Here is a 27,493-nt window from a genome sequence, read left to right on the forward strand (position 1 = left end):
TGTCAGTTTATAGGAAAGAGAAGAATCAATACTTCTGAGGTGGAAGGGACTGTAGGGCCCCTCCTCGTCATGAAACCAATAAGAAATTGAGGCTGAGGGGGGGATGGACCTACCCAAGTGGTTGGAGTTCACTCATGGCAGAGCTGGGGGTAGACCTGCCCTTTTGCCTTGTAGACTGATTTCCTGACACTACGTCACTGCATCAAATGACTGAGTTGGCTAACAATGTCACCCATCTCTGTCCCCTTCCTGGTGAATTCTCTTTAGGGGTGTGGCTTATTTTGCAAAAGAGAGAAAATTCCCCACAAAGAGAGCTCTTGTGGAGTGAGCTATAGATATAAGGTCTAAATTAACCATGTTTTTGATAAGTATTGTGCATCTTAGAACATAGAACTTCCTGAATAGGGACTGCACACTTATTTCCCTGTTCTTGGGAATAACTGGGGTATAGGCTTGCTTGGGGGCAGAATCACAGAACCATCAGAAGGAGAATTTAAGTGGCCTTCAGCCTGGGGACCTGGACAGCCTGCTGAAGGCTGAATTTACAGTGACATGTTTTGGAAAGGGCAACTTAGGAGACATCGTAGGCCTGGTACTTTGTGATGGTCGATGCTCTTCTGTTTTTCTCCTGGGACAGGTAGTAGATGCGGTTGGCCTCTGGGTAGGTGACTTTGCTGAGCGGGAGCTTGTAGATGGCCGGGTTGTTGGTCGTCAGGAGCAGGAAGGTGAGTGCCGAGAGGCAGAAGGGCCAGGTGCAGGGCGGTAATCCAAACTGGGGGGAGGCGGATCACAAGAGAAGCCTTGGTTACATCAGATGCCTGTGCTTGTCTCATCGGCCCTTCACAATCACCTAGGGTCCTGGGTGGAGGAGGGGAGGCTTGGTGGGCACTGAGCAGAAAAATACTTAATTCATGACCAACATAAATCAAATCGTTCCATTGGGGTCAGTCTGCATTGTAACAGGGGACACATATTCTTCAAAATGCAGCCGCTGGAACCCTCTTATAATATGCCTTTATGTGGAAGACATATTTTGTCTTGGGTGTCTGGCCAGGCTCTACCTCCCACTCTAGGACTTGTGGCTGTTCCCCGCCTTCTCCCAAAGCCCCTGTGGAAGGAACAGCATCGGCAGCCATTTTTTGTTCAAAACGTTTTTCTCTTTGGTCATGTCTGCTTGCACTAGAGATAAGCGAGCACCTGACCCAAATGCAGCTTCCCATAGGCAGGCTACCTGGGAATAGAATCCCTGTCTTGAGAATTTGAGCTAAGAGATACAGAGACTGCGTCCAAAGACTCGATCTGAAAAAACTAGAGAGCCAACCAGTGCTGGGTGGATATTTGGGGGCCTCTGTGCAGCAGAAGAAACCCATCCCAGAGAGACACAGAAACAGAACAGACGTATGGAGAGAGGCAGAGATGTCACATCCTAGTCCCAGGGAGCTGGAGATCAGGAGTAGCTACCTCTCTCCTCAAGGGCTCTCCCATTCCCAACAGCCTTTCTCATGATGTTCCCCTGTTTTTTGTATCTTCAGATGCCCTGAGGCTTTTACATACCCCTCCCCACTCTTCATTTGAGATAACCCGGAGAGCTTGTTAGCAAAGAGCCTACGAATTCAACTATGAAGCCGAGCAAATCAATGCCCCTTCTCCCCCAAACATCCTTTTATCATAAGCAGTAAAAGCCTCAGGGAGTACCATTGAAGGAGTGATTCCACTTGGTGTGTGGTCAAAGATGGCCCTGTTGGGTGGGACTTTAGGAGGAGCAATGGCAGCCTGGTACCAGAACTGTAGCCTTAAGGAACACCCATGACTGAAGAATTCCACTCCGTGAGTCTTACCAAAGCCCTGCTAAGACTGCATAGGGTGTTTTGGAAAGCATCTCCTTCAAGTCCTACTGTGAGAAGGATGTGGGCTGGGAGTTCCACAGACCCAAATCCAAATCTCAGCTCTGGTTACCTTGTTGGAGCCATTTCCTCTTTCTGACAACTATTTCCTCAACAGCAAAATAGGGATAAAGATATCTACTCAGAGTTGGTGCCTAGTGCATACTAAGCGCTCAGTAAATGGTCCTCAGTTTGTGGTCATTGTCGTGAGGCAGAGGGCAGTGCTGTTGAAGATACGGGGCTGCACATGCAGGAGCCGATTAGAAAGCAAAATTGTGCGGCTCCTAAGTGCCCTCTTCTGTAGAGGCTTGAACGGTCTCATAAATGTCATTCAACATTTTTATATCCTGTTCCTCAAGGAGACTGGAAATTCCTTCAGAGTGAATTAATAGCTTGCACTTTTTTTGTATCCCTGAGAGTGGGCAGTACAGTGTCTTAAACATAGTAGGTACACAGAAAATAAACATGATTTTGTTTTGAAAAATGTCTAGGTAGAGTGATATAACCTGTAACTTCTCTGCACAAGATGAAGGGGCCAGTTACCCTGTAAATTCCTAAGATCAGGAACCAAAGTGTCCCGTTTGCATCCCTTCTAGTACCTTGTCCAAGGAAGGCACGTGACACGTATTTACTGGATGGACAGTTGGGTGAAAGGATGGGGGCAAGAAGAGGTGGGAAAGCCTGAGGCAGACAGGAGCCTCAGAGGCCAGGCTCCATCCTGTTTCTGAAGGTCGGCTATCTAGCCCCAGCTCTAATGTATCCCATGGTGGGGACTCACTACCTTAGGGTTTCATTCATTCTGCATTTCTTGAGCACCTACTATGAGCTGGGCACTATAATAGGTACTAGAGATAAAGATAAGAATACAACCGGGCCCCTGTTGGAAGGAGCACAAGGGCTGAAGGTGGAAGAGGACTGGTGTGTACTAGACTTGTCACAATGTTGTCAAGCGTCGTAGCAGATATAAACACAAAACGTGATGTGGCCCAGAAGAGGGACTTAGTCCACTGGGGGACACAGGATGGTATTAGGGAAGTCGAATTCTATTGCTTACAAAATTCCTTCCTATGCTCTGTCCAAACCATGCAATTTCACTGAGGATGGAGGAGGGATTTAAACACAGGTTAGTGGAATGCCCATCTCCACCTCCACCTGCAGGACCAATGGGACTTTTCCTGGTTGCCTGTGTGAGCTGGGCCTTGAACCTTTATGGAGGGGGAGGCATAGACTGTAGGCTGAGCCCTGTGTGCTCTGCGATGGGGCCAGTGTCCCTCCTGTGTGTGTTGGGGGCTGGGCTGGCCATGTGGCTCCCCCAACCTCACACACAACCTGCACTGGGGCTCAGGCAGAGAAGGGCTCTCAGACTGCTGCACAGGCCCTCAGCCGCCAGCTCTGGCTTCCCTCGGGCTTGGCCTTGTCCTCCTGGAAGCCTTGCCTTGTGACTCCTGACTCCCTGGTAGTAGCTATGGGGTGAACAAAGATGTACACTGGCCCACAAGCTACTTGGGTAGATGATCTAGAAACATAGGAAAAAAAATTAAATATGAAGATTTAAAACTAGTTGTAGAGGATTGATTTACAAGAAACGAGTCTGATTTACAAGATAATGCTCTTCAGACTGTCCTTCTATACGGAGCCCCACTGGCCCAGTGACCACAGGATCTGATTGACCAGTGTTGACATTAACACTTTTGAGGCCCAGCTCTTTCTGTCTGCGGCTGTGAAGGAGGGAAGCGTGATTTGAGACATGAGGGATGGATTGCGAAGGGGTTCCTGGAGGAGGGGTTTGGGGAGCTGAGAGAATACAGAGGAGGGTGTAATGCACATTCCTAGCCCATGTTGACTCACCACAGATAATACGTTAGCCAGGGCAGCACCCAGGTAGGCTGCAAACAGAGCTGCAAAAGAACCAAGAAATAGGTGACTAAGAGTGTCTCGAGTTTACATATTCTCCCCCCATACGTTTCATGCCACAAATGCTATCTCTCAGGTTAAAAAAAATCAAGTTATGTTTCCGTTGCTTGGCAGCTTTGAAAAGTGTTAAATTCCATGCAAATTCCAGCACAACTAAGACAGCAGATGAACTTTGTTGAAAAGGACCAGAATTTAGCTGTTACAGTTCTCCTGGGTCCTACCACCTTGCATTCTAGCAAAGGAACGTTTAGGAGCATAAACCGTAAATGAACATTTTACTATACAGCCAAGGCACGTGAATCCCAGAACTCCCTGCTGTGATATTTCATCACAAGTTATTAACATAATATGGGTTTCCAGGGAGGAACAGCATTCTTTAAGCTTGAGGAAGACCAAATACACCTACTGCCTCATCTTCTGGGCTTTGTGTGTGGAGGGTACCACTAGGCTGGCCACTAGGAAGACCCAAGTGCTGGTGAGAGGTGAGGTTCCGTGAAAACGGGCCACAGTAATTTGGCTTTGCTTCTGAGCTCTCACTTTCTCCACTAAAACCATCCCAATGGTCCCTAGGATATTAACAACAGCAAACCTTTATCAGAGAGTTACTGAGTGCCCTGACCACATTCTTCAGCATTCCTACAAGCATTATTTGAAGGTTCTGTGGTTAATGTTTGGGTGCATAAGGTTAACTGCTGTATCTGATGTAAACTGCCCAATTCCACATATAAAGATTAATTTGCATAAGACTTGCTCTGTCGGAAAGTTCCAATCACCAGCACGGAAAGCAGCAACCACAGCAGACAGCCCACGGGCAACAACCCAACAACCTCCATGTGGCTGAACACTTAGTGTTCACTGAGAATAGTTTTCAATGTACTAATCACTAAAGGACCATTCAAAACAGCTTAAAATAAAAACGCTTTTATAAAGCAAACACATCCTCCCATTTATCTTTGGAGGACCAGCAGAATTTCCACGGGGCGGTTTCCCTGTGGGCATGGACCCCGGCATCATCGGAGGTGGAAAGGGAATCCCGCTGGCAGTACCCACCGCAGGCGACGGCGAGGAGGTGCGTCTGCCAGGTGATGACGTAGAACATGCCTCCTATGGCGATGCAGGCCAGCGTGCTATTGAAGCCACACAGCCCGAAGTAGATGGAGTCAAAGGGTGTCGCGAGAGTGAGGGCTGGGGGAGAAGACAGGCTGAGTGCTGTGCAGGTCGCGTGGGCCCACCCACCAGCCCCAAAGCCCTCCACAGTCCTCAACCCAGACCAGTTATCAACACCAAAGTATGTATAAAAAGGACTTCTGACTATTCAGTGAAAAAACATCTAAAGGAAACAAATGGCCTTGGTCACATGCATATCAGTGGTTAAGCTGGTATGGGTACAAGAGACCCTTTTGAGTAGTGATCTGAAGTCTGAGTGAGCAGTCCAGAGAAGGTCCCTTCCCTGCCAGAAAAAGGCGGGTTAACAGAACCTTAATGTTCTCTAATGGAGGACAAATGCTTCTTATCGTGATTAGAGATAAGACTTAAAATATAAACATGCCTGGAAGCAACTCCTCCCCAGCTTTTAATTTATACTGAGGTGGAAATGACTAACACCAGAGCCTTTCCTGAGGACAGCTTTTGCTCAGGGGAGTAGGAGGGCACCGGCACCCAAAATGGAAAGACAGGTGTAATGGAAGGAGGGAGAGTTTATAGGAATAAGCCGGTGGAGCATGGAAGACACATGGCACCATTTTCTTTGGAGCAGGCCCCAGATACAGCATCCTTATTGCCCATTAATAAGGGGCCCATTAATTAATAATGACACTAACCTGCTAACATCCCCATGGCGGATCCGATCGCAGCATGCAAGCAAATAAGAGGTGACGATATGAACAAAGCTATGAGGAAAATGCCTCCAGTCCAGGGGTTATCGCAGCCGTACACTTGGCCGATTCCAACAGGGATGGCTCTCAAAAGCTGCAGGTCCAACAAGAGCACATGCAATTATGGAGGCAAAAGAGACAACTTGAAGCTTGGCTGGAAAAGGTTTGGGGCCAAACCCTCCACACTAATATTTTGCAACAGTTTTCCAAGATATTTTCAAATAGGTTCACTCTAAAAGGCACACAAGATTTATTGTTTTAATCTTAAGTTCTTAGAACAGTAAGGGGTTAAAATGTCATTTCCTTTATTTAGAAACATGAGTGTAAGGCACTAAACTCTCAGTGAAGAGAAACTGAATACTTCAAATGAGGGTGTTATTCATTAGAAAAGTAATAGATGTCTAACCAAAGTTGGGGTTGAAAAACTCTTGTAACATTTTTTTAAAGCTAAAAACATGACTAGAAGGCTAAATATTAGATGGAAAAATGGTCCTTTTTGTTTCCAAGAACAGCATGTCTGGGCTGTGGTCACGTTTGTGCCGTCGTCTGGGCGAGGAGCTGGACTCGTATCCACAGAGCAGCACCTGGGCAGGTGGTATCTTGGCATCTGCGGGTTTTATTGATGAACCTGTCACATGGCTGATGGAGGAGAACCCTGATGTGTTAGGCCTCCGTGTGTCTCAGGTAGCAGACCTGTGTGTGAATGAGACAGGAAGGCCAGGGTGCAATGTCGAGTGGGCACTTGCACACGTACTCTGGAGTTTGGGAAAAGGATCCAGGGCACATGGGCTTCCCCAGCAACTGAGATTGGGTCCTGTATTTTGGAAGGTTGGCCAAAGGCCCTTGAGCAAAGAAACGCTTACAGGAGGGGCTCTGGGCCCTGCTGGGATGCACTGGGGTCCATCCTTCCCCTTGTGTATATTTCATGATAAGGCAGTTCTTCCCTCAGCCCAAGTCCTCTGAGGACTCCTCCTGGGGTGCAGGGGAGGGAGGTCCTGTAGCTCCAGGGCCCTCGCCCCACACGAGAGTGTGCAGTGACAGGACTGCAGGGTAGTCTTGTGGGCAACCCTCTGGGCTCCGTCCCCCGTTATCCCAGGACAGAGAGCAAGACTGGGCTCCGGCATCGCCACGCGGGGGATGGCGGGACAGGCAGAGAGTTTGGTGCAGAGGCAGTGGTGCTGGTTCCTCTGGTCTCCAGCCGGTTGCACCCTCCAGCACGCTCTCCCCTCACCAAAGAGCAGAGGAGCTTGTGGGGCCTCAAAATCGTTGGGAGCTTTAGACCCTCTCTCTGACATCTACCACTTGTTTCCCCAAAACTCAAGGCTCTAGTTATAATTGTCAGAATTACAAAACATACTCACTATTACCATAATCCATTCAAAATTGGCCAGAAAAGTATTTCTTAAAGAATAACCACCAAACGTTGAATTTGTCTTTCCTGGAAATTTGGGGGTTCTAAAGCATTTGTACAATATTTTCCATTTTTTTCATTTTTACAAAATTCCTGGTTATCTTTTCAATTGAAAATGTGGTTTGGAGCATGCAAAATATCTTAAACTTGCCTTTTCTACCATCATTTCCCCATAGCACGACAATTAGAGCAATTTTGACTTCAAAAGATACTGATTGGTTTAATATCGTGAAAGGGAAGCCTGAGGGGCTGAACTGCTAACAGCACCTTTTCTCACCTTTGGCTCATGAAGGTACACTCACACAGACACACACAGACACAGACACACACAGACAGACACACAGACACAGACACACACAGACACACACACACACACACACACACACACACACACACACACACACCAACAAGGATGGGGCTAATGTGAATACGTCTCTTCCTAGATAATGCGTCTTGGACAAATGGAGGGCTCTTTCTGCCCTGCCATGCTGCTGTCTCCTTGAACTGTTCAGAGAAACTAGGCACCATTATTTCTGACACAAATTCCCTTCAACAAGCCCAGGTGGCTTTGTGGTTAGTTGATGAATTGCCAATAACAAAGTTCAGAGTGAGCTCTAGCCTATGGAGTCATTTAGTGTAACAGAGAGTAGGGGGACCTCAGAGAAAACGTGCCCAGTTAGAAAAGAAGGCTGATGGGCATAGTTCTCCAGGCTGACTTAACGCTTTTAGAGTAGCTTCTTATTTAGTTTGGCAGACTTCCAGCGGCCAGCAGTATATACAGAATACTTGCCAAAAGTGTAAAAATCTCTGTTATATAGATATTTCTTAGTGGAGCAACACCTGTGCTTTAAAGTGTGAGGATGCCCCAGAGAGCAAGGGGAAGCTGCTCCCCAGGCTGGAGCAGAGACTTGTCGAGCCAACAGATGGCAGTGTGTGTGATGTGCACATCTTCAATGATTCAATGACATTGAATGAGGAAAAAAATACACAGAGTCGCTTGGATTGAAACTGGAGTAAAGCATCAAAAAGGCTTTTTAAAAAAAAAAAAAGATAAAAGAACCCAAGTCTAGGAGTCAGGAGGCGGGAGTTCTAGTCTTGACTTTGCTCCTGACTGATTAACCATGTGACCTCAGGCAGTCTCTTAATCTGGCTTTAGTCTCTCCTCCTGTGCTATGATAGGACATTGTGTGGCCAAAAATGGCCGTTTTAGCTCTTAAAAAGAGGAAAGAAAAAGCTGGTGGCTAATGAGATATTGAGGTAGAGTGTCTCGCACTGTATAATTGGTAATAGTTGTTACTCATGGATTTTTTTTTTTTTTTCCGGTACGCGGGCCTTTCACTGCTGTGGCTTCTCCCGTTGCAGAGCACAGGCTCCGGACGCGCAGGCTCAGCGGCCATGGCTCACGGGCCCAGCCGCTCCGCGGCACGTGGGATCCTCCCGGACTGGGACACGAACCCGTGTCCCCTGCATTGGCAGGCGGACTCTCAACCACTGCGCCACCAGGAAAGCCCCTCATGGATGTTTCTGACATGCAAAATAAGTAAATGCCACTTTAACACTGAGTTTGGACAGACGCTGCCCTTCCACCTTCCACGATACCTACCAAGGGCACTTGGACCTCCGACCAGGTGATATTGGGCATGGAGGAGGAGGGCTGCAGCAGCTTCGTGGGGAAGAAGAGGTTGTAGTGGCCCGTGGCCGCCAGGTACAGGGTCACTGCGATGTTGAAGGGCAGCGTGAAGACCGGGAGGTCCCACTTGCTGAAGATGGTGCCCAGGGCACTGGAGAGGATGGGGCTGAGGGCAGAAGCACAGGAGATGCTGTTCAAGATGCCCCCTGGCCCTGACACTAGCCTGAGTGGGTTTAGGGGGCCCCCTGTGCCTTCCCAGGGAAAAGCAGCTGGCTGGCTCCCTCTCCCAGCCTGACTGGCCCTGGGCAGCTCCTCCCCTGGACCTCCTTCCTCTGCCCCTGCACAGCAACAGGGTGGACGCCCAGACTCAACTTCAGAAGGAGGGCTTTCAGGGGAGATCCTAAGGCGGGGAGCCACAGACCTTCCCTGAAGAGCCACATGGCTCCCTGCGCAGGAATGGGAAAGGGGCTGATGGTGAAGGGAATCACATTCATTCAATCATTCAGCAAATGTCTGTTGAGGCAGAGAGCACTCCTGGCCGGGGTGCCCTGTGGTTTCTGCAGGTGAGTAAGGACCTGGAGCCTGGCCGTATGAGGGCTCTGGGCAGGGCTGGGCCTGCAGCCCACACTGGGAGGTTGTCCCTGTCTGGTCAGGGTGCCCAAGGACAGGGTAGCACTGGGGGAGCAGGAGGGATGGGAAGATCTCCAGACACTGACAGGACCCCATAGTATGGCTCTTAACCTCTGTGGGCCTCAGTTCTCTTCCCTGTGCTCTGCCGGGGTAGGACCAGGGGCTCTTTTAGATCTTACAAAAATGAAGAGTGAAGGAGGGTATGTAATGAGATACTGTGTACAGACCACCTAGCACAGTGGTGCTGTTGCTGTCTAACATCAGTAATTATTTCTAGTGGCTGTTTCTGATGTGCAAGCTAAGGAAATGCTTCTTTAAACTCCAGTTTGGACAGACAGTCACGGAGTTGGGGTAGAAAGGCTGGCAGCCCTTGATCTACACCCACAGCCTTGAAAGCAAACTTACCAAGACATGGACATTATGATGACGGGGGGTAGAAGCCACCAGTAATAGTCGCCTTTGTCCGAGAACACAGCCATCAGCAGCCCCACCAGCACCCCGTTGTAGCCGTGAAGTCCGGCTGCGATGGCAGACCTGGGGGGGAGGGCTGGTGAAGAAGGGGTTCCCCGAGGCCTGACGCAGGGCACTGCCTTCTTGATTTTCCTTCTGAGTCAGGCTTTTCTCAGCTGGAGCCTGACCACACTCCCCTTCAAACCATCAACCCTTCACAGTCCCCTAGACAATGTGTGGTTGTTAAAAGTAACCAGGGAATGGTTGTTTTGAGTGATTAGTGACCTTATTGTGAGGGGTTTCTGAGCCGGGAGCCAGGCAGTGGGGATGTGAGGCTGGTGAATGTCCCCACGGGGATATACGTGTGGTCTCAGGCCTGGACCCTGGGTTTCCTGGGACTTACTTGTCCTGACTCAGGATGAGGGCTGTCAGGGTGGACACCACGGTGCCCAGGCAGCCCGAGATGGCCCACCAGGGGTTCTGGACGAAGAGGCCGAGGACGATGAGGATGCCACTGAGGGGATTGTTCACAAACATCACCTGGGATGTGCCCCGGAGGACCCAGTCGAGGAACTGGAACACTGGGGATTTGTCTGAAATAGAACCAGTCAAGGCTCAGCTGTTACACCTCTAGGCGAGGCCCCAGAGGGCGAGGGGGTGAGGGAAGCTGGGCGTCCAAGGTGGGTTCAGCTCCCTGCTGTCACCTGCCACAGAGGAAGGTACACCAAGAACCTGAGGGGGCATCTGACTGCCCAGAAAACCCTTCAGACCCACTGAGAGCTGGCTGTGGTCTTTAGGTTGTCATTCAGGCAGTGGGTACCCTGTGCGACCTGTGCCCCTGTGAGAGTGGCATGAATTTTCAAGAGGAGGGATCCAGAAAGAAAACTCTTGCAGCCCAGCAGGCATCAAACCCATGGCCTGAGGTCTGGAGGATTGCTAACGGGAACCTATTGGAATAGTAGACACGGCTCTCCCACGATCCATCTCTAGGGCAGGCATTTTTCTAGAATGCTGGCTCTAGAATCCCAGTCCTACAATGTGACATTCTTTATTTAAACAAAATTTTATTGGAGTATTGTTGCTTTGCAATGTTGTGTACAATGTGACATTCTGAGGGGATATTTGAAAGCACATGACTGTTACGTTCAGAACTGAGAGCTTGTATACCTACATGTATTGGCATTTACATCCTGAGAGACTGCGTGTCTGTCATAGAGTGAAACTCCTATCCTACCCTACCCTATCCTATCCTATCCTATACTATCCATGGAAATGGGACTCAGTCTCATCTACAGAGATCTGTGCAGCGTGTTTCCTGGGGGACGACCAGAGGGGACATTTTTAGGGATAGGAGCAGGGGCTGCTCTCACGGAAACTTTACCTTTAAGTCCCTCTCCGCACTCCTTCATCTCTCCTGTGATGTACCCGAGGGCTTTGCGGACACTCTTCCCACTGGCAGCCAGGGAACTCTGAATCCAGGAAGTCTTGGAGATGTCTGTTTCTACCTTTATCTCGGAGCTCTCCTCCATGGTGTCCAGATCCTGTCCAGGGACAAGAGACGGGCAAGAAGCTCCCACATTCTGAGGCTCTCACACTGAGGAGTGATTTGTTTGCTTGGGGACAAGCTAAGATTTTCACTTGGTATTTAGTGAAATTGCTATTTAATCATTTTTGTTTCTGTAGACCAGAATATCTTTTGTTTTGTTTGATCTTTTACCTCATTTAATATGGGCAACAGCCTTGCACAGTCAGCCATCTGTATCATCCATGGATTCAGCTAACTTCAGGTTAAAAATACTCAAAAACAATTTCTAGAAAGTTCCATAAAGCAAAACTTGAATTTGCTGCACACTGGCAACTTTTTACATAGCATTTACATTGTACTTACAACTATTTACATAGCATTTACATTGTATTAGGTATTGTAAGTAATCTAGAGATGATTTAAAGTATTCCAGAGGGTGTGCGTAGGTTATATGCAAATACTATGCCATTTTATGTAAAGGATTTGAGCATCCACAGATTTTGGTACACATCAGGTGTCCTGGAACCAATCCCTCATGACTGTAGTATAACAAGACAACATCTTTATCCTCATTCTGTGGATGAGGTCTCAGGCATGGATGGAGAGGTTCTCATTTGTAAAAGTCAAGGTCAAATGATAGAATTTAGATTTACCCACAGATTTTTAGATTCTTTTTTTAAAACAAATATTACTTCTACTGTACCATACTCTTTCCAGAAGAAAGTATCCCCTCCCACCCTAGCATGTCTAGTCTTTAAAATTTAACTGTCCATAAAATTAAACAAGTAAATGTTCTGTTTTGAAAATTGGCACCAGCTTATTTCCTAAGTGCTTGAATGCTGGATTCAGAGGAAGATGGATAAGAAATAATCAAAATAAAAGAAACATGAAACTTTATAAAGTAAACTGAAAAGTAGACATCTTTATCCCACATAATTATGTTTCTGGAAATATGAACTCAAGAAAAGTTTGCCTAAATCAGAGGACGTCTTTTCTGGACCTCAGCTCTCTACCTTGCTGCGGACTATGTGATGTGGGCGCTGCCCCTGATTCGGGCCACTCTTTACTCACCAGCAGCTCGACCGTGGGCTTCCGGTATTGGTGGGGAGAAGGGTCTTTGGTGCGCCTTTCCTGGTGTTCACCTTTTCCAAATACTGGAGTTGGCAGGGAGAACATCATCTGTTAGGACCTCTACCCTGGCACCTTAGCAGCAAATTTCCTGCAAGGCTCAAGTTGGAATACTCAGCACTTTCTACCCCAGTGAGGATGCCCCAGCCTCTGCGCCTGGGGCAGGAGGACCCCCTCCTCTGCTACTGCACACACCCAATTGGGCAAGCTCTTCGGGGAAAAAAATTCACATCTTCATGTAAATTGGACATTTTACAAGAATTTAGGGAATTCAGAGACTCAGCTGACTTTTAGTTAAGAGGCTCTGATCTTGTTCAACTCCCCTATTTTTTAGGTGAGGAAACAAAGCTGTCTGTGAGCCCTGAACCCAGGGTTCTTTTTCCACATGAACACGAAGATTGGTATTTATGAGGCATTATTGCTCATAAAGCATTAAGCTGCCTGAACCATACGTCTGTGTTCAAATTATACTACAACTTTTTCCAACTGGATAACCTCAGCTGTTTTGGTATTTTTAGGATGTATGTCTTAGAATTTTAGGTATTTTAGCAGCAGCTTCTTGTTGGATTAAGACAAGTGATATCCGTGTTGTCACTTGACACAGATTTTGGCATGTCCTTGTAATTCTAGAAAACTGTTATTAAGTAGCTCTGAATGTATTTTTCATTATTACAAGATAATTTATTTGTAAAGGTGAGTAATTTCAGAAAGGTTTTAAGTAACATGAAAGAAGGCCCTTGGAGGTTTTGCTGTTTATGCTCTGGTGCCCTCTTGTGGTCCAGTGTGAGAATGGCTGTCTGGGCTCAGAATGCCCTGTATCTTCAATTGGCCATTCTGTCTGCATTCATGAGATTTCAAGGCACCTAAACACTAGAAGAGACACGTCAATGGCTCTGAGCTCCCCCATCTGAAGGAGCAGGGACTGCAAATACCAGTGTGGTTGGGAAGTTACACTATGTAAGAGAAACAAATTAAGGAAGTTTGAAAGGAAGAGTAGGAAGCAAAGAGGATGACTCTAGACTGTGAGGCTAGTGTGTTTGATATCCTGATGGATTCTCTGCTTCTGTCTGAAGCGCCAGCTCTTCAGCAGCTTCTGCTAACCCGCCTCCCAGGCTCCTTTGCGTGGGGCTCTCTGCTAGGCCCTCTTTCACCCCAGCCCCCAGCCACTATCCTAAGAATATGTTTGCAGGGAGATTGTTAACTTTTTGAGGCAAACTATGCTTTCTTCCTGAGGATGCCCTGGGGCCTCTGTCAAACACAAACTCCTGGGCTAAAGGGGTCCTTGATTTAATTTGGTGCCCTCTCCCCAGTGTATGAGGTTTTCCCAGACCACCCCAGGCCATTTCTCTGGCTGGCTACTTTGGCTATAAAACAAGGAGGCTCAGACAAACTGGGGCAAGAAAGTCACATGCTTCCCAGAAGCATGTGACTTTCTTGCCCCAGTTCCCAGAAGCATGTGATACTGTAAAAGGACGCTAACCCAGGAATCAGTTTTATCCCTGCCATGCCCTCACCAGCTGTGTGACCCTGGGCAAGTCGCCTCCCTTCTCTGGAGGGCAAAGTTAGATTGCCCCTCTGCCCTGGGTCTTCATGACGCTGCTCCCACCGTGCATCTGACTGGGGAGACCCCCACTTGACCCCACACCCCTCCCCCACTGCCAGCTCTTCCCTGTTTGACACAACATGTCCTCAGCGTCCAAATTGAAGTTTCTGGCTTCCCCGCTTTGGCTGCCCTCTAGACCCTCCTCTTGACCTTGGGAGCCCCTCCCCTCCAGGGCTCTCCATCTGTTCCCTTGTCTAGACATCACCACTGTCTAGCATCAGGACCAGCATCAGCATCAGGACCAGTAGCATCAGGATCAGTGGTTGTGACTTGGCAGCACATTAGAATCTCATGGAGAGCTTTTTTTGGGGTCATTTTAAAAGTGCAAAGTTTTATTTATTTTTATTTTATTTTTTGTATTTTGGCTGTGCTGCACGGCATATGGGATGGTTCCCTGACCAGGGATCAAACCCAGGCCTCTGCAGTGAACGGGCCAAATCCTAACCATTAGGCCACCAGGGAACTCCCTCATGGAGAGCTTTTAAAGCTCCTTCTGCCACCCAGGCTTCTTCCCAGGTGAATTGGATTAGCACTTCCGGGAATGAGATGCAGGTGGTTCCAATGTGCAGTGAAGTTTGCAACCTCCTGGCCTAGACTGACAGAGTCAGCTGCTTGTCGTGGCTCCAGTCTCCCTGCCCCAGGGCGTCTAGACCCTGGAACCCGTGGCTGTGGTCAGAGGTCGAGGGTGATGAGACTGAACCTCACCCTTGTGGCTCTCCCCACTACCTTGTGATGGAGGTGTTGCCATGGTCCCCATTTTAGAGGTGAGCAGATCAAGGACCCAGGAGCGGGGTCAGGGGTGGGGGGTAGTGGGAAGCGCACACCTTTGCTCCTTCTGCGAATGGATGACCATTCGATGTGGAACACGTTCCTGGGCTTGGGGTGCACAGCCTCCGAGCCCTCATCTGCCTTTGGGCTCGTCGTGGGCGGCGGCCCCCCAGCGCTGCCTGGCCGGGGGCAAAACAAGACAGGTCAGTGTCCCACCCTGGACCACCCCCCGAGAGGCAAGCAGAGAGTGCAGGGAAATCATGTGCAGAGCCAGAGGAGCAGCGTGGCGTGAGCTGCAGCAGTGAGTGCACCAGTATCTGCGGAAAAATCCCTCTTTTCCATTCCTCCCGATGAAACTTCCTTTCCTCACAGAAACTGCATCCCAGACACCTATCAGTGTCAAGATATGGACAGGCCAGCCTGCCTTGTTTCCCCAGTAATACACTGCTCTAAGACCTCCTTCACTTGGTCTCGGACTGGCGTGGATGGTGGGCCCGAGCTGACTGCCCGTTCCCGTCCTTCAGCCGGTGGCCTGGCCTCCGCCTGCAGTAGGGAGTTTGTGTGTGTGGGTCCTCAGTGCTCGCTGCACATCAGAATCACCTGGGTGCTTAAAAAAATGCCTGACCCCTACCCCAGACCCATTTTAAAAATTGGAGTTTTTAATGCCCAAGATGTTTTAGGAGGTGGCCCTAAGGTGCAGTTTGGGCTGAGAACCTCTCATCTAGGGTTTTGCTGCTCAAAGTGTAGTCCCTGGACCGGCAGCCTCCTCTGGGAGCTTGTTAGAAATACAGAATCTCAGTTTCCACCCAGGCTGATGGAATCAGAATCTACAGTTCAACAATGTTCCCCAGGTGATTTCTGTGCACATTGCTTTGCTCTGTGGGGAGCTAAGAAGCTGCAATCAGCTACAAGAAACATTTCTATCCTTGTGGAGAACAGAGTAGCTTACCACGTGGCACAGAGTTTCTCAAACTGGGTCTGAGAATTGACAGTGTCAGGTCACCTGACGGCTTGTCATGATGCGTGCCCCAAACCCTACTACACCCGGCCCACACTGACTAATTGGAGTACGTGGTGGTCCCCGAGACAGACACTTCTGACACTTTCTGCTTGTGGTTCCAGTGAAGTCTAGAGTTAGATGATCAAGTGGCTGCCTGGAGAGCTTTCACACTGTTACTACATTTGCACACTTCTGTAAGTTAACTCACTTGGGCATTGTTATCACCAAAAGATGGAAAATTGAGGCTCAGATGATTTCTGAAGCATCCTACAAACAGTGAGCCATGTGGCTCTCAGCCCTCAGTCCTCTTTGCAGCTTTGTTGCTCAGCGTTTGGTTTGTGGACCAGCTTCATGGACATCCAAGGGAGCTTGTTAGAAATGCAGACTCTCAGGTCCCATCTCAGACCCACTGAATTGGAATAAGTTTTTTGTTTTTTCTTTTTAAATGAGATCTCCAACTGACTTGTGTGCACATTAAAGTTTGAAAAAACTGGTCTAGTTCACACTACTCATGTAGAAACAACTTTAGCAAAGCTGAGAATATAGCAGGACCAACAACCGGAGTATGTGGGACATGTGTGAGCAAAGAAGGTATTCTGTCTATACTCTCAGACTGAAAGGTCACACATGTGACTGTGTCCCTTCCCTCTAGGCTCGGAATGGGAAAAAAGCTCCTTTTTCACTCATCACCCTGCCCGTGGGTCACCATGGAGCCATAACTCCAGAGGCTGGAGAAGCCCCCTTGACCCTGTGCTTAAGACACACGTGGAAGGTCAGCCTTCCGTAGGGCACCTCTGCAGATAGGTTCTGGGCAGGGGAGTGAGGACCGAGGGGGTATTATTGCATCATCTGGCAAAGCAGGGCATTCTCCCATAGCCAGTCCACAGTGTACACCTCCCAGGCTGGAAGGACACCTCTGCTGGCTCAATGCTTCTCATTTCTCACGTGCCAATGGTCAGCCACCCTAGCCACGCCCTGCGCAGAGCCATATTTTGACCTTAGCATCATAGGTTCAGACTTGCATGGATCTTCAAGATCACAGTCTACCTCCCATATCCAGAGAAATCACCTCGCCCCACCCAAGTCACATAGCTTATTAATTATGGCACAGCCAGGAGCTGCACCCAGGTCTCCAGACTCCCAGTTCGCTGCTCTACGGATGGCCGCAGAAGACCTGGCTCCCGTTTCCTGCCCTGGCCCTTCGCTTTCAGCACTTAGATTGTGCTGCTTGCTCAGAGCCCAGGAAAGTGGGTCAGGGTCCACAGTACTACGTGTTCCCAGAATCGATGTCCCAGCCACAGAAACAAAAATGAAGAGTATCTTTCTTTTCCTTGAACACATTTTTTTTTCTTATTTGGGGTGATTGGGGAGATAGCCCCAAATGTGGTCTGACATCGTGTTGCTCCTGAACCTCCCGTGGGCAGGACGGGAGTGCTGAGCTGTAGACCAACCACCCAGGGAGGGCGATGGCCCCTCCAGATGTGCCGGCTAAGCGGTGAGGATGACAGGTGGGACGGATGCCACAAGGAAGATTGGAGAGAAAGTAACACATTTCCTGAGGCTGTGAAAATACTTAAAGCTAAGATGATAGCAACTTACCACTACCTTTGGGACAGATTCTCAGGGCTTTCATAATGGATAAAGGCAATTTCAAAAATATCATGAACACATCTATCAAATGCTCTAGAAATAAATGTTCCATTGGTGTGGTGGGGGAAAAAAGAAAACAACGATAACACTGGCCGGGAACCAGCATCGCTCATTCTGCACGGCATTTTGCAAGTCAAGTAATTTCATCGACAGTTTCCCTCATTGCAAGCACAAGCACGGCGCTCAGAAGGAGATATACAGACCCTGCAGAACTGATCTTGCAAACCCAACCTATAGAATGATGACAGATATTTCGGAGGGTACCTGCTATTTCGTTCTCATATTGTTATGAAGATGAAATTAATGCTTGCAAAATGTTGGGGAAAATAATTTTGCAGCGCTCATGTCAGTATCTCCTCAGGGAGGCCATGTCTCTGGAACAGCCTGTGCTCTGGGCAGGGTGGGTCCTTAAGTCAGGGCAGGCCTGGCATTTTATACCTATCATCACCCACTCCTACCTCGTGTTCCTGTCTGTCACCTTCACAGGACGGTGGGATGCTTGACAGCCTGGTTTACAGAGGTTTATATTGGCACTTCCAGCACCTAGCATGAGCCTGGCCTATTGTAGGCACTCAGAAGTATTTGTTGAATACATTAATGAGGGATAATTATCCTACACATTTTAATTTCTGAATAGTAAAATGAACAACCGTTGGCTATTTCGGGGTATGAACTATTAAAAAAATAACATATCTCGTTGTAAATGTTAAATGCTTGATACATATTGAAATAAAAGTGAGGCTTTCATAGGTTAACGATGGTAATAGCTGAGTTGTGTAGGGATTTAGAAGTTTCAGGGCAAGAGCTGATTATCTCCAGCAGTACCTGGAGAAAAGAAGGGAAGTTTATAGATGTGATAAAGTGATTGGCCATCTATGACCAACCAACCAGAAACCCAGAAATCCTTCATGAGTGGATAGAAGAACCCAGTTAATGAGAGAGAATAAAACAGGCCACTGAAGACAGAGATCTTGCTTGATGGGATTTGCTTTGGTTAACAAGAGATTACACCAGGTGGTTGAAAACCCCAAAGCTTCTTGGAAGAGGGCAGCTGGGTGTTCTGAAGCCCAAGAACAAATTTTTTTTTTGACAATAACTCACCCTGGGGAGTTCTTTCCAGCTTCCCCTTCCCTCTGCCCCCCAGCATCATGGCACACATAAAAATAATACTGTGTGGCATGGTGCAGAAAACAGATGATGATGTTTACGGCCTGGGCCTGAGGACTCTGGCCTCACCAGCCCACCTCTGTCTGCTTCGAGGACCAAGGGCTTTGCTCTCGTGGCTTAGCTACATACGTGCTGAGAAGCTCTGTCCTTGAGAACCTGCAGGTAAACCTTAGCAGCTGAGTAACTCCTCGGCTTTCCCACCTGGTGTAGGAACTGCTGCCCCCTCCTTCTCTAACAAGCCTTTCAAGTGTCCCAATGTGTGTAGCTTCACACTGGGGCTGTTCAGGACCATTTCAGGGGCATGGTCCCTGCCCTTGAGGATTGCCACCATCCTGTGTTTTAACAGGCAAGAGTCCAGTGATGCTTTCCTCCCATTGACTCAGAGAAGAAAAGAATAGTCATGAGCCATAATGATTTGTTCAGAAGCACTTTTTTTTTTTTTTCCTGGAGAGTAGTATCCCATAGTACCCACACCTCTACTGACTGCTAACATACAGAAAATGCAATCCGTTCAAATATCCTGGGTAAAAAACATTTTACAGAAGAGCCCACCTGTCAAATACAAGTTTGATGCTTACTGCAATTTCTTTGAAGGGAAAAAAACAAACCCAAACCATATATGACATCCTTTCAGAAGAAAAATGATCTAGTCTATTTTACTAAAATCAACCTTTACTCAAGCCTTTACCTATACTCCTTCTACAAGCTGTCTTTCTCAGGTTTTGAACAGGTTTTCCTGTCTCCTGGAGGTGGACCAATACTGTCCATCTATCACTAGCAATGCCCAACATATAGAGGATCTGGAACCTACTATCAAGACCCTTTTGTCATCCCTCCCCAGATCACTGGGTCTCTTATTCCTCCAACTTACTGTGGCAGACACAACCACACACCAGGAGGTAATTTCCTAGCTACTATGCCAGCAGGATTTTTTGAAGTGACAATAGTACATAACTTGATTTCTTCCTACACCCAGTTCTACAGGATAACACTTTGGTCGCAATTTAGGCATATGTTTCCCCATGTGGAAGTTGAGCTTTGCACTGTGATGTGTAATTTTCAAGGCTACTCTGTGTGTGTGTATGTGTGTGTGTGATATAGATACCTGTGGGTGGTAAATGAGGTGCTATCTTTTTCTGTGAAGTTGTGTTTAGCTGACATTTTCAAAGATCATTCTATAAACTATCAGAGGCATCGAACGTTAGAATTGGAAAAGGCTTTAGAGATTATCCAGTCCAGCCCTCTCATACAGTCCCCCCCCCCACCGAGTACCCGCCCCCTCATAGAGGAGGAAATGAAGGCTTGGAGTATTGGGGGGACTTTGGTGTCTCTGTCTCATGCCGTGAAGATATTAATTAGCATATATGAGTTGGTCCTCATTTACAACCTCATGAATGAGGCTGAAGAGAGTGCAAAGGTCAGAGTGCCCATTCTGTCACTGGGGTAACACCTGACTGACCTTCCTTTAGAGTGAGTTTTCACTCTCCTTCCCCTATTTACACCGAGCTCACACCTCAGCATTACCTGTGTACATTGTCAGTTTCCCTCCTTTCAATCCATTCTGTGCTTCAACTGTTAGACCATATCATTACATGACTCTGTTACTCAACAATCTACATGGCTCCCTATTGCCAAGAGTACAATAATGCTCAAACTCCTCTGCCATGCTTTCCAGGTATTCCACAATACAGCTGACTTCATCAACCTGCTCAGCCTTCTCTGCCCAACACACACCCTGCCTTGGCATTCTGGCCTTATCTCTGGCCCTCTGTGCCTCTTCTTGCCTAGTTTCTATGCACCCTTCAGTGTCTGCTTTATGTTCTACTTCCTCCGTGAAGCCATCCTTGGCTTATTTGGCCACATGGATCATTCCATTATTTGCAGAAGGTACCCTAGATCCATCTTTTGGAGTTAGGGCCATGGTGGACTTTTATAGTTACAATGCACATGAAAATTTTCCAATCAAATGAAACTACTTGAAATTATCAATCCTTTATAACCAAGTGAACTTTAGGTCTAGGCATTAGCAGAAAAAAACTGAGGCCCAAAGAGAAGTAGCTTCCTTGAGGCTATACAGCTAATTATTCATGGAGCTAGATTTTGACGTCCTGGTTTTGATTCTTTTCCCATGTAGTGTAGGTGTTTTACAGATAGCTGGAGCCTTCGCAAATGATACCAATGGACTTGTGACTTTTTTATTTAAAAAAAAATTATGAAGTATATCATACCCTAAAAGGAGTAACAAAAGTCACCAAAAACAAATAAAAAGAACCCACCTGTGTACCATTGCATTTGTGCCATCCAATGAAAGCCCAAGGAAATTCTGGGCCATTGTATACCAGCTTCTTCTCTTGTGGCAGTGTTTCCATACACCCTTTCCCCACATCCTCTTCCCTGCCACCCTTTCTTTGCATTACCAATGGCAAACATAGCTAACTGATCATAGCACTCTTTCCCAATAAGTTTCAATACAGCCTCAGAATCCTTCTTAACACAAAGCTCCAGACAACCAATAGCAGTTAGTCACAGTTGACACTTGAGAGTAAACTTATTTTTCCCCTCTAATCTTAAATGAGGGTGTGGATGCTATACAAGTCTGAGAGAAGGGGTATGTGACAGTAGGCAGAGGCCTGGCCATGGGCTTTCCAAGACTCACAGGATGGCCTAACTTCAGCAAGTTCACCAAGGCTCATATCCTTTAGGGCCAGTTTTTGAGGAGATCCCATTCTCTGATCAGATAACTTCAATGTCCTGGAATGTTGTTCCTCATGGCATGGCTATCTGTTTCCTTCTGGATGTTTCTACATCCACTCTCTGTAGCTACACACAACATGTCTAAAGTAATCTAAGATGGCCATGTAAGAGAGGGCCATTGAGGAGATGGGCTGTTAAGCTGGGATGTTAAGATATTTGTGGTTCCTGAGATGCTCTACTTCTATTGGCTTGTCTGTGGAAGGTGTACAGGACCTGAGGAGAAAGGCTAAGGAGCCTGGACCAGGTGCCTCCACCCTGGAAGCAGCAGGTAAGGAAGGACTCCTGGGAAGAAGGTTTTCAAATCTACCTCATTAGCATCCCACAGTCAGCTCAACAAGGGGCTGCCCTGGGAACCATACTGATGTCAGAGCTGTGGGTTACAGAGTTGTGGAAAGGATGATAAATAATATGAAGGCTCATCCAGTGGGCAGGAAGGTGGTAAGGGGATTTGAGGGCTGATGGGTTAACTTGGATCCATCACTAGATAAGCAAGAAGAGCTCAGGGTTGTGAGTTAGAACACCTGGGCATTTGTCCAGGCTCATTTATCACCTGGGCAGGTTCCTGGACAAGCCATGGTTTCCTCATCTAAAAGTAAAGGGTTTGAACTATAACTATTTAAGAGCCCTTCCAGCTTCAAGCTTCCAGGATCTGAACTCTCTCTGGAGTTCTTAATAAGGTCCCCCACCCCAGGATTGCCCTCCTGCAGCTCAGCAGAAGAAAGGAATGGAAAAAGATTGGCCTACCTTTTTTCTCTTCCTTTGAAAAGTCAGATAGATGGTCCTGTTGGCTAGGGCTCTATCTGATTCATTTCTCTCCCCCAGGACCTCTTACCTGAGCTCTTTTTGATTTTCTGCACAGGGCTGGAGGAATCTAGACCACCAGGATTTGGGAAGAAGCTCCTTTCCAATTGGGCGGCGTCTCTGGTCCTCAACTCAGGCGCTGGACTTCTCCCTAAAGCCGAACCCCTTCGGTTCCCAGAGCCCGCAGCTCATCCTCTTACTGGCTTTCTGTAAATTCCCTTTGTGTTTCCTAACCCTATGCCTTGTGCACGCCTTCCACTTGAGGAAGGGTACCATGGAGGAAGAGGGAGAGGAAAGACAACGTTCTTCCTGCAGCTTGCTCACTCTCCGACCTTCCTAAACTCCCCGGGGAAGACTGGTTTGGCTACCATGGTTCCTCCAAACTGGTTTGATCAGGCAGGTTTCCTTTAAGGGGCCAGAGCCTGAACTGCCTGATAATAGCTTCCCTGTCCTCCCTCAAGCATCACCTCCCAGTTACTCCTCTCCTTAGAATTCTTGCTCCAGTATTTGCCTTTAAAGCAATTACCTAAGTGTTGTCTCCTCAGGGTGCCAATTTGCCTTCCCACCTCAATGAACTCCCTTAACTCCCCCCACCACAGGCAGGGCACAGGCTGGGGAACAGTATTGCCATCAGCGTCTTGATGGTTATTTCTGCACAGCCTAATACTAGATGCTGTCTTTCTGGTTTTGTGGAAATTTTTAGACCTTTCCTCCTTCTGACTTCTGCTGACTGGGTCCTGGGGTCTGTCTCAGAGCAAGAAGGGCATGACCTAACCCCCGCATCCAGAAAGGACTCTGAGCTCTATATATTAGGGAAGCGGCCCTCCCAAGTCCCATGAGGCCTTTGGGGGGGCGGGGCTCTGGTGGGCTGGAGTCTGGGGATGAGGCCCAATCCAAACATGTTTTGTTTGGCTTTGTGAGTATGATGGGTCAAGCATCAACTGTATACCCACCCCCACCCCTGCACATGTATACCCCCAACCCCCCTCAGTGACAGGGTGTGAGGTGGCTACCCAAGTTCAGAAACAGAACCTCACACTGAGGATATTAGCTACACCTGAGTAGACAAACTCCCCACTGACGTCAAAGGCCCCTTTCTCACCAGGCCAGGTGTTTTGGAACTGCAGAGGAGGGGTCCTGATTACGGAGGGCCTCATGAAGAAGGAAAGCAAACAAAAGAGTGAGGGAGGAGCCCCGGAGGGACCCACATTCCAGGGAGGGGTGGGGAACTGACAAGAGGTCAGCTTCCTGCACAGGGGGCCTTCTTTTGGTGTTGCAAGTTCAAGGCCCATGGCTGTCTGCTGAGGACACGTTCCTTGTCCCCCCAGCTGGCTGGTCTCTTGGCTCAGCTCTGGAGGCCCATCTCTTGACCTCTTACTCTAGCCTCTCCTTGAAGGCTCCTGAACTTCCTGTGGTGTGTTCACTCCAGCCCTTAAGCATCTAAAAGTGACAGGGAGATGCTACCCACGTACAACATGTAACCAGTTTGAAAAGACAAGAAATGATCACCTGGGAGGGAGGAGCCATCCAGGAAATTCTCACACGTTCCATGAGCCAAATGGAGCTGTGTACTCAGAAGTATGGTGAGTATCTGTCACGCACACTAGATTAGGGAGGGGCAGTCGAGTGCTCCTGGAAAGCAGAAGACTGAGGTGGACTCTGGTCCCCTGAGGGTCTTACCAGAGGCCACAGCTCAGATTCTGCGGTATCCCCAAGATAACCTATGCGTACAGATTATCTCCTGGAGGGCTTGGTCATCAGAATTTACTTCAGAACTAAGTCTTCTTCATAATGCTCATGGCTTCAACTCTGCATTTCCAACTTTGTAGGGGGAGGAGCCTGCATTGACCTCCAGGAGCCAAACTTGGGGAGGTCAGATTCCTCCAGGGGAAAAGCCTAGAGTTCCTGTGGAATAAATGAAAGCCGAGCTAGAAGTTCCCCGGAAAGTTACTTCCTTTACTTCATTCTGTTCCAGCAGCCTGTGTAGCTGTAGGAGGGCTGGCAACTCCTAGTTATCAGTTCACAGAGAATAAGGACTTATTTAGCAATGCCCCCTGCCTCCCTCCTTGGGGCCTTGGAATTCTAGTTCCATTAGGGACAGAAGTGTTCTCTATGGATTCTTCTATCTTCTCTGAATGGCAAGAGGCAGGGAAGCCCAGGCAAGTTGAAAAATCTCACATTAAAAAGTGAATACCTTTTAAAGTTGTCAGGTAAGACTGTGGTTTATTGGGTGGAAATCATACCCACACTGAAACTGCCAGCTCCTAGCTGGTTTTAGGTAATAGTTGTCCCCAGGCCCTCACAGCATTTATGACCTGAGGAGACAAAGCTCAGACTCATACAGGAAGCACAAACAAACTGGGGCACACAGGTTTGATGTAGCCACAGAAGTAGGCCAGGAAGATTAAGTTTTTTGATGGGCAGATCTTAGAGGGTTGACCAGAAGAAGAATCCCTGGAGAGGGGAGAGTGATGAAGAGGAGAAAGTCAAGGACAAGGCACAGTTGAGTGATGCTGGCCCCTCAGTTTGCATTCACACAAGCAGCCATGTTGAGCATTTTGGTAGACTGACCAAATGGCTAACTAGTCAAGCTCTAGGAAAAGCTATAATGGCAGCAATGGTATACTTTTGATATATTTATCTCCATGTTCTTACCTTTTTGCCACCTTAATGATACCTCCCCCTTATTCTTCTGTAGGAACTCAGGGCTATAGAATCACTGAAACTTGGAGCTGGAAGAGAGGCTGCAGTTGTCAGCTGGTCTACATCCACCCAAAGCAAGCATCTCCAACAGGCCCCCAGCCCTGTTCCTGAGCTCAGGGTCTCAGAGGACAACCATTTTTCAGGCAACTTCCACTGTGAAAAAGCACTCCTCTCCACTGACTCAATATCTGCTTGCTTAGCACTCCCATGTAGTGGTCCGTATTCCATGCTCTGAAGTATTGTTGAGTAAACTGACTTCTTCTTCCACATGTGTTACCTCATACTACAGACAGTCATGGCCCCAGATGTTTCTTCTCCAAGCCGAATATGACAGTTTCATCATCATTTCTGATGAAACAAAGGGGCCTCCAGACCTCATTCACCCAGCCCAGCCCCATGTCAGCATGCCCTCCCTTGCCAAAGATGCTCTCAGAATGTGCTACCCATTTTTTCCTTTGTACTCTCCCTTCCTTTTTCATCCAACCTATTCTCAGAAATGACTCCTTCAAACTAAGATGCAAGTGATTGATCATGCTTACTGTGTTACCTTCCCAGGACTGTTTACATTTTAACAGGTTCAAAGACTTGAACTGAAGGGATGGCTGGGAATGTTTGGGCAGCAGATAATGGCAAGATAGAGGACAAGAGGAGAAGAGGCATAGAAATTTTCCTGAAACCCTTAATATCATGCTTGATACTTTTCCTAAACAGAAGAATAACTCGACAAGATAATTCACTCAAAATCATGAAACTGGTGCTGTGATCTTATGTGGCACAGGTAGTCTGTGGTGACATCCTCACCTTTACTTCAGGTGAAACTAATCACCTGCTCAGGCAAATCCCCATAAAGTGAATTCCTTGAAGGCAGGAACTGGTCTGATTCTTTCCTGGTTTGTTGTCAGGGGGGCCTGAGTAACATATTAATAGTTCCCCATACAATATCTTCTGGATGAATGAGTGAATGAAGTCAGAAAAACAGTTAAAAGGAAATGATAAAGTTAAAAGGAAATGATAAAGTTTAAAATAAAGGGATAAGAATACACCAGAAAAAAGAAAATACCAGAAAGAAAGTATGGCAACATAAATGTCAGCTGAGCTGGAATTTGGTTAAAGGCACTAATGAGTATAAAAATGGGTACTTTGTAATAGTAAAAGATAAAATTTAAGAAGAAACAATGACAGTCATAGTCCATAGGCACCAAACAATGTAGCTGCTAAATATATGAGACAAATATTTCAGAAATATAAAGAGAGTTTAATAAAACTATACAATTATAGTTGAATTTTAATAAATACTTCAGAATTAAGATTCATAGACAAAAAATAAATAAGTGCATAGAAGAGTTGAATGATGCAATTAATAAATGAATTTAATATGTATTTCCTTCAAATCAAAAATCTGCATTTTGTATGTCCAAAATCAATCAAATACTTGGCCACACAGAAAAATGCATAACATTTTAAAATAGAGATTGAACAGACCATATTCTTTGCTCATAATCCAATAAAACTAGATATAAGAAGTTAAAAAATATCAAAAAGTTTAAAGTGCTAGAAGTTAAAAAACACATTCTTAAATAATCCTTGCATCAAAGAGAAATAAAAAGTAAAGTTATGAACTGTTTAAAACTGATGAAAATAGAATACTTTATTCCAAAACCTACAGTACACAGCTAAAGCTGTACTCAGAGGGAAATTAATAGCCTTAAAATGTCTTTGTTGTTAAAAGAGAAAGATCTAAAATAAAGGAACTTTATATGAATTTTAAAACATTAGGAAGAAAACCATTTAAATAAACCACGAAAAAATGGGAAAAACACATAGAAAAAAAAAACCAAAATGAGTAGAAAAGGACAAATAAATTCTAAACTGTTTCTTTGAAACAAACCAATAAAATGGATGAAGCCCTCACAAGCCTGATTAAGCAAAAGAGAGCAAAATTACATAAGATTAGAAATGAAAAAGGAGACAAAGCAACAGATAACAGGAGAGATAGAAATTATCATGAGAATATTATGAGTAATAGTATGGCAACAAAATTTTACAATTAAAGAAAATGGATTATTCCCTAGCAAACTCCCAAGTTTGACCAAGAAGAAGTAAAAAAATTTATTATGTCAATTATCATAGAAGAGACAGGAGAGATGATTTAAGATTATTTAAAAATACAGCTCAAAAATAGAACAAAAAATAGAATTTTTTGTTCTAAAAATAGAACAAAACTATTTCACAGTGATAGTAGAACTCATCAGTGTTGTAGGAGAGAAGATGAAAATGGGAGGGTGAGATGGCCAGGTCAGAGGGAAGAGACAGTGGAGAGAGGGAGAAAGGGGTATGTTGGGGAAAGATAGTTTAAGACAGTGCCTCCTCTAAAGCCCCCTTATCCCCAACCCCACACATACATTCCTACTCTCTTTAATGACTGCTTATTTCTGTTCATCCATAAATACTTATGTTCAACTATCATTTGTATACCCAAGGGCTGCTGCTGGTAGTTTGGGGTGATAGTAGGAAAACAGCTATGATATGCTCCCTGAAGCCCTTCTCCTTCCCTCCTGGGGGCCTGCTCCCAAGCAACCCCATGTTGGTGGTGAGAATCTGT

At 46.8% G+C, this 27,493-nt stretch overlaps 1 protein-coding gene across 1 annotated transcript in view; it reads right to left on the reverse strand.

The window, feature by feature from the left end:
• Positions 1-571: 571 nt before the first annotated feature.
• The window catches only part of SLC14A2 (solute carrier family 14 member 2), a 55,036-nt gene continuing 28,114 nt past the window's right edge, over positions 572-27,493 (reverse strand). Inside the window, exons 10-19 of the mRNA XM_004266048.4 lie at positions 14,873-14,995; positions 12,389-12,471; positions 11,174-11,333; positions 10,196-10,385; positions 9,748-9,876; positions 8,686-8,878; positions 5,618-5,765; positions 4,848-4,982; positions 3,732-3,781; positions 572-772 (exon numbers count right to left, since the gene is read on the reverse strand). Of these exons, the coding sequence (XP_004266096.2) occupies positions 572-772; positions 3,732-3,781; positions 4,848-4,982; positions 5,618-5,765; positions 8,686-8,878; positions 9,748-9,876; positions 10,196-10,385; positions 11,174-11,333; positions 12,389-12,471; positions 14,873-14,995 (1,412 nt within the window). The remainder of the gene's footprint in view (positions 773-3,731; positions 3,782-4,847; positions 4,983-5,617; positions 5,766-8,685; positions 8,879-9,747; positions 9,877-10,195; positions 10,386-11,173; positions 11,334-12,388; positions 12,472-14,872; positions 14,996-27,493) is intronic.

The sequence above is a fragment of the Orcinus orca genome, chromosome 15, assembly GCF_937001465.1.
Source record: "Orcinus orca chromosome 15, mOrcOrc1.1, whole genome shotgun sequence".
In the NCBI taxonomy this organism is placed as follows: Eukaryota; Metazoa; Chordata; class Mammalia; order Artiodactyla; family Delphinidae; genus Orcinus; species Orcinus orca.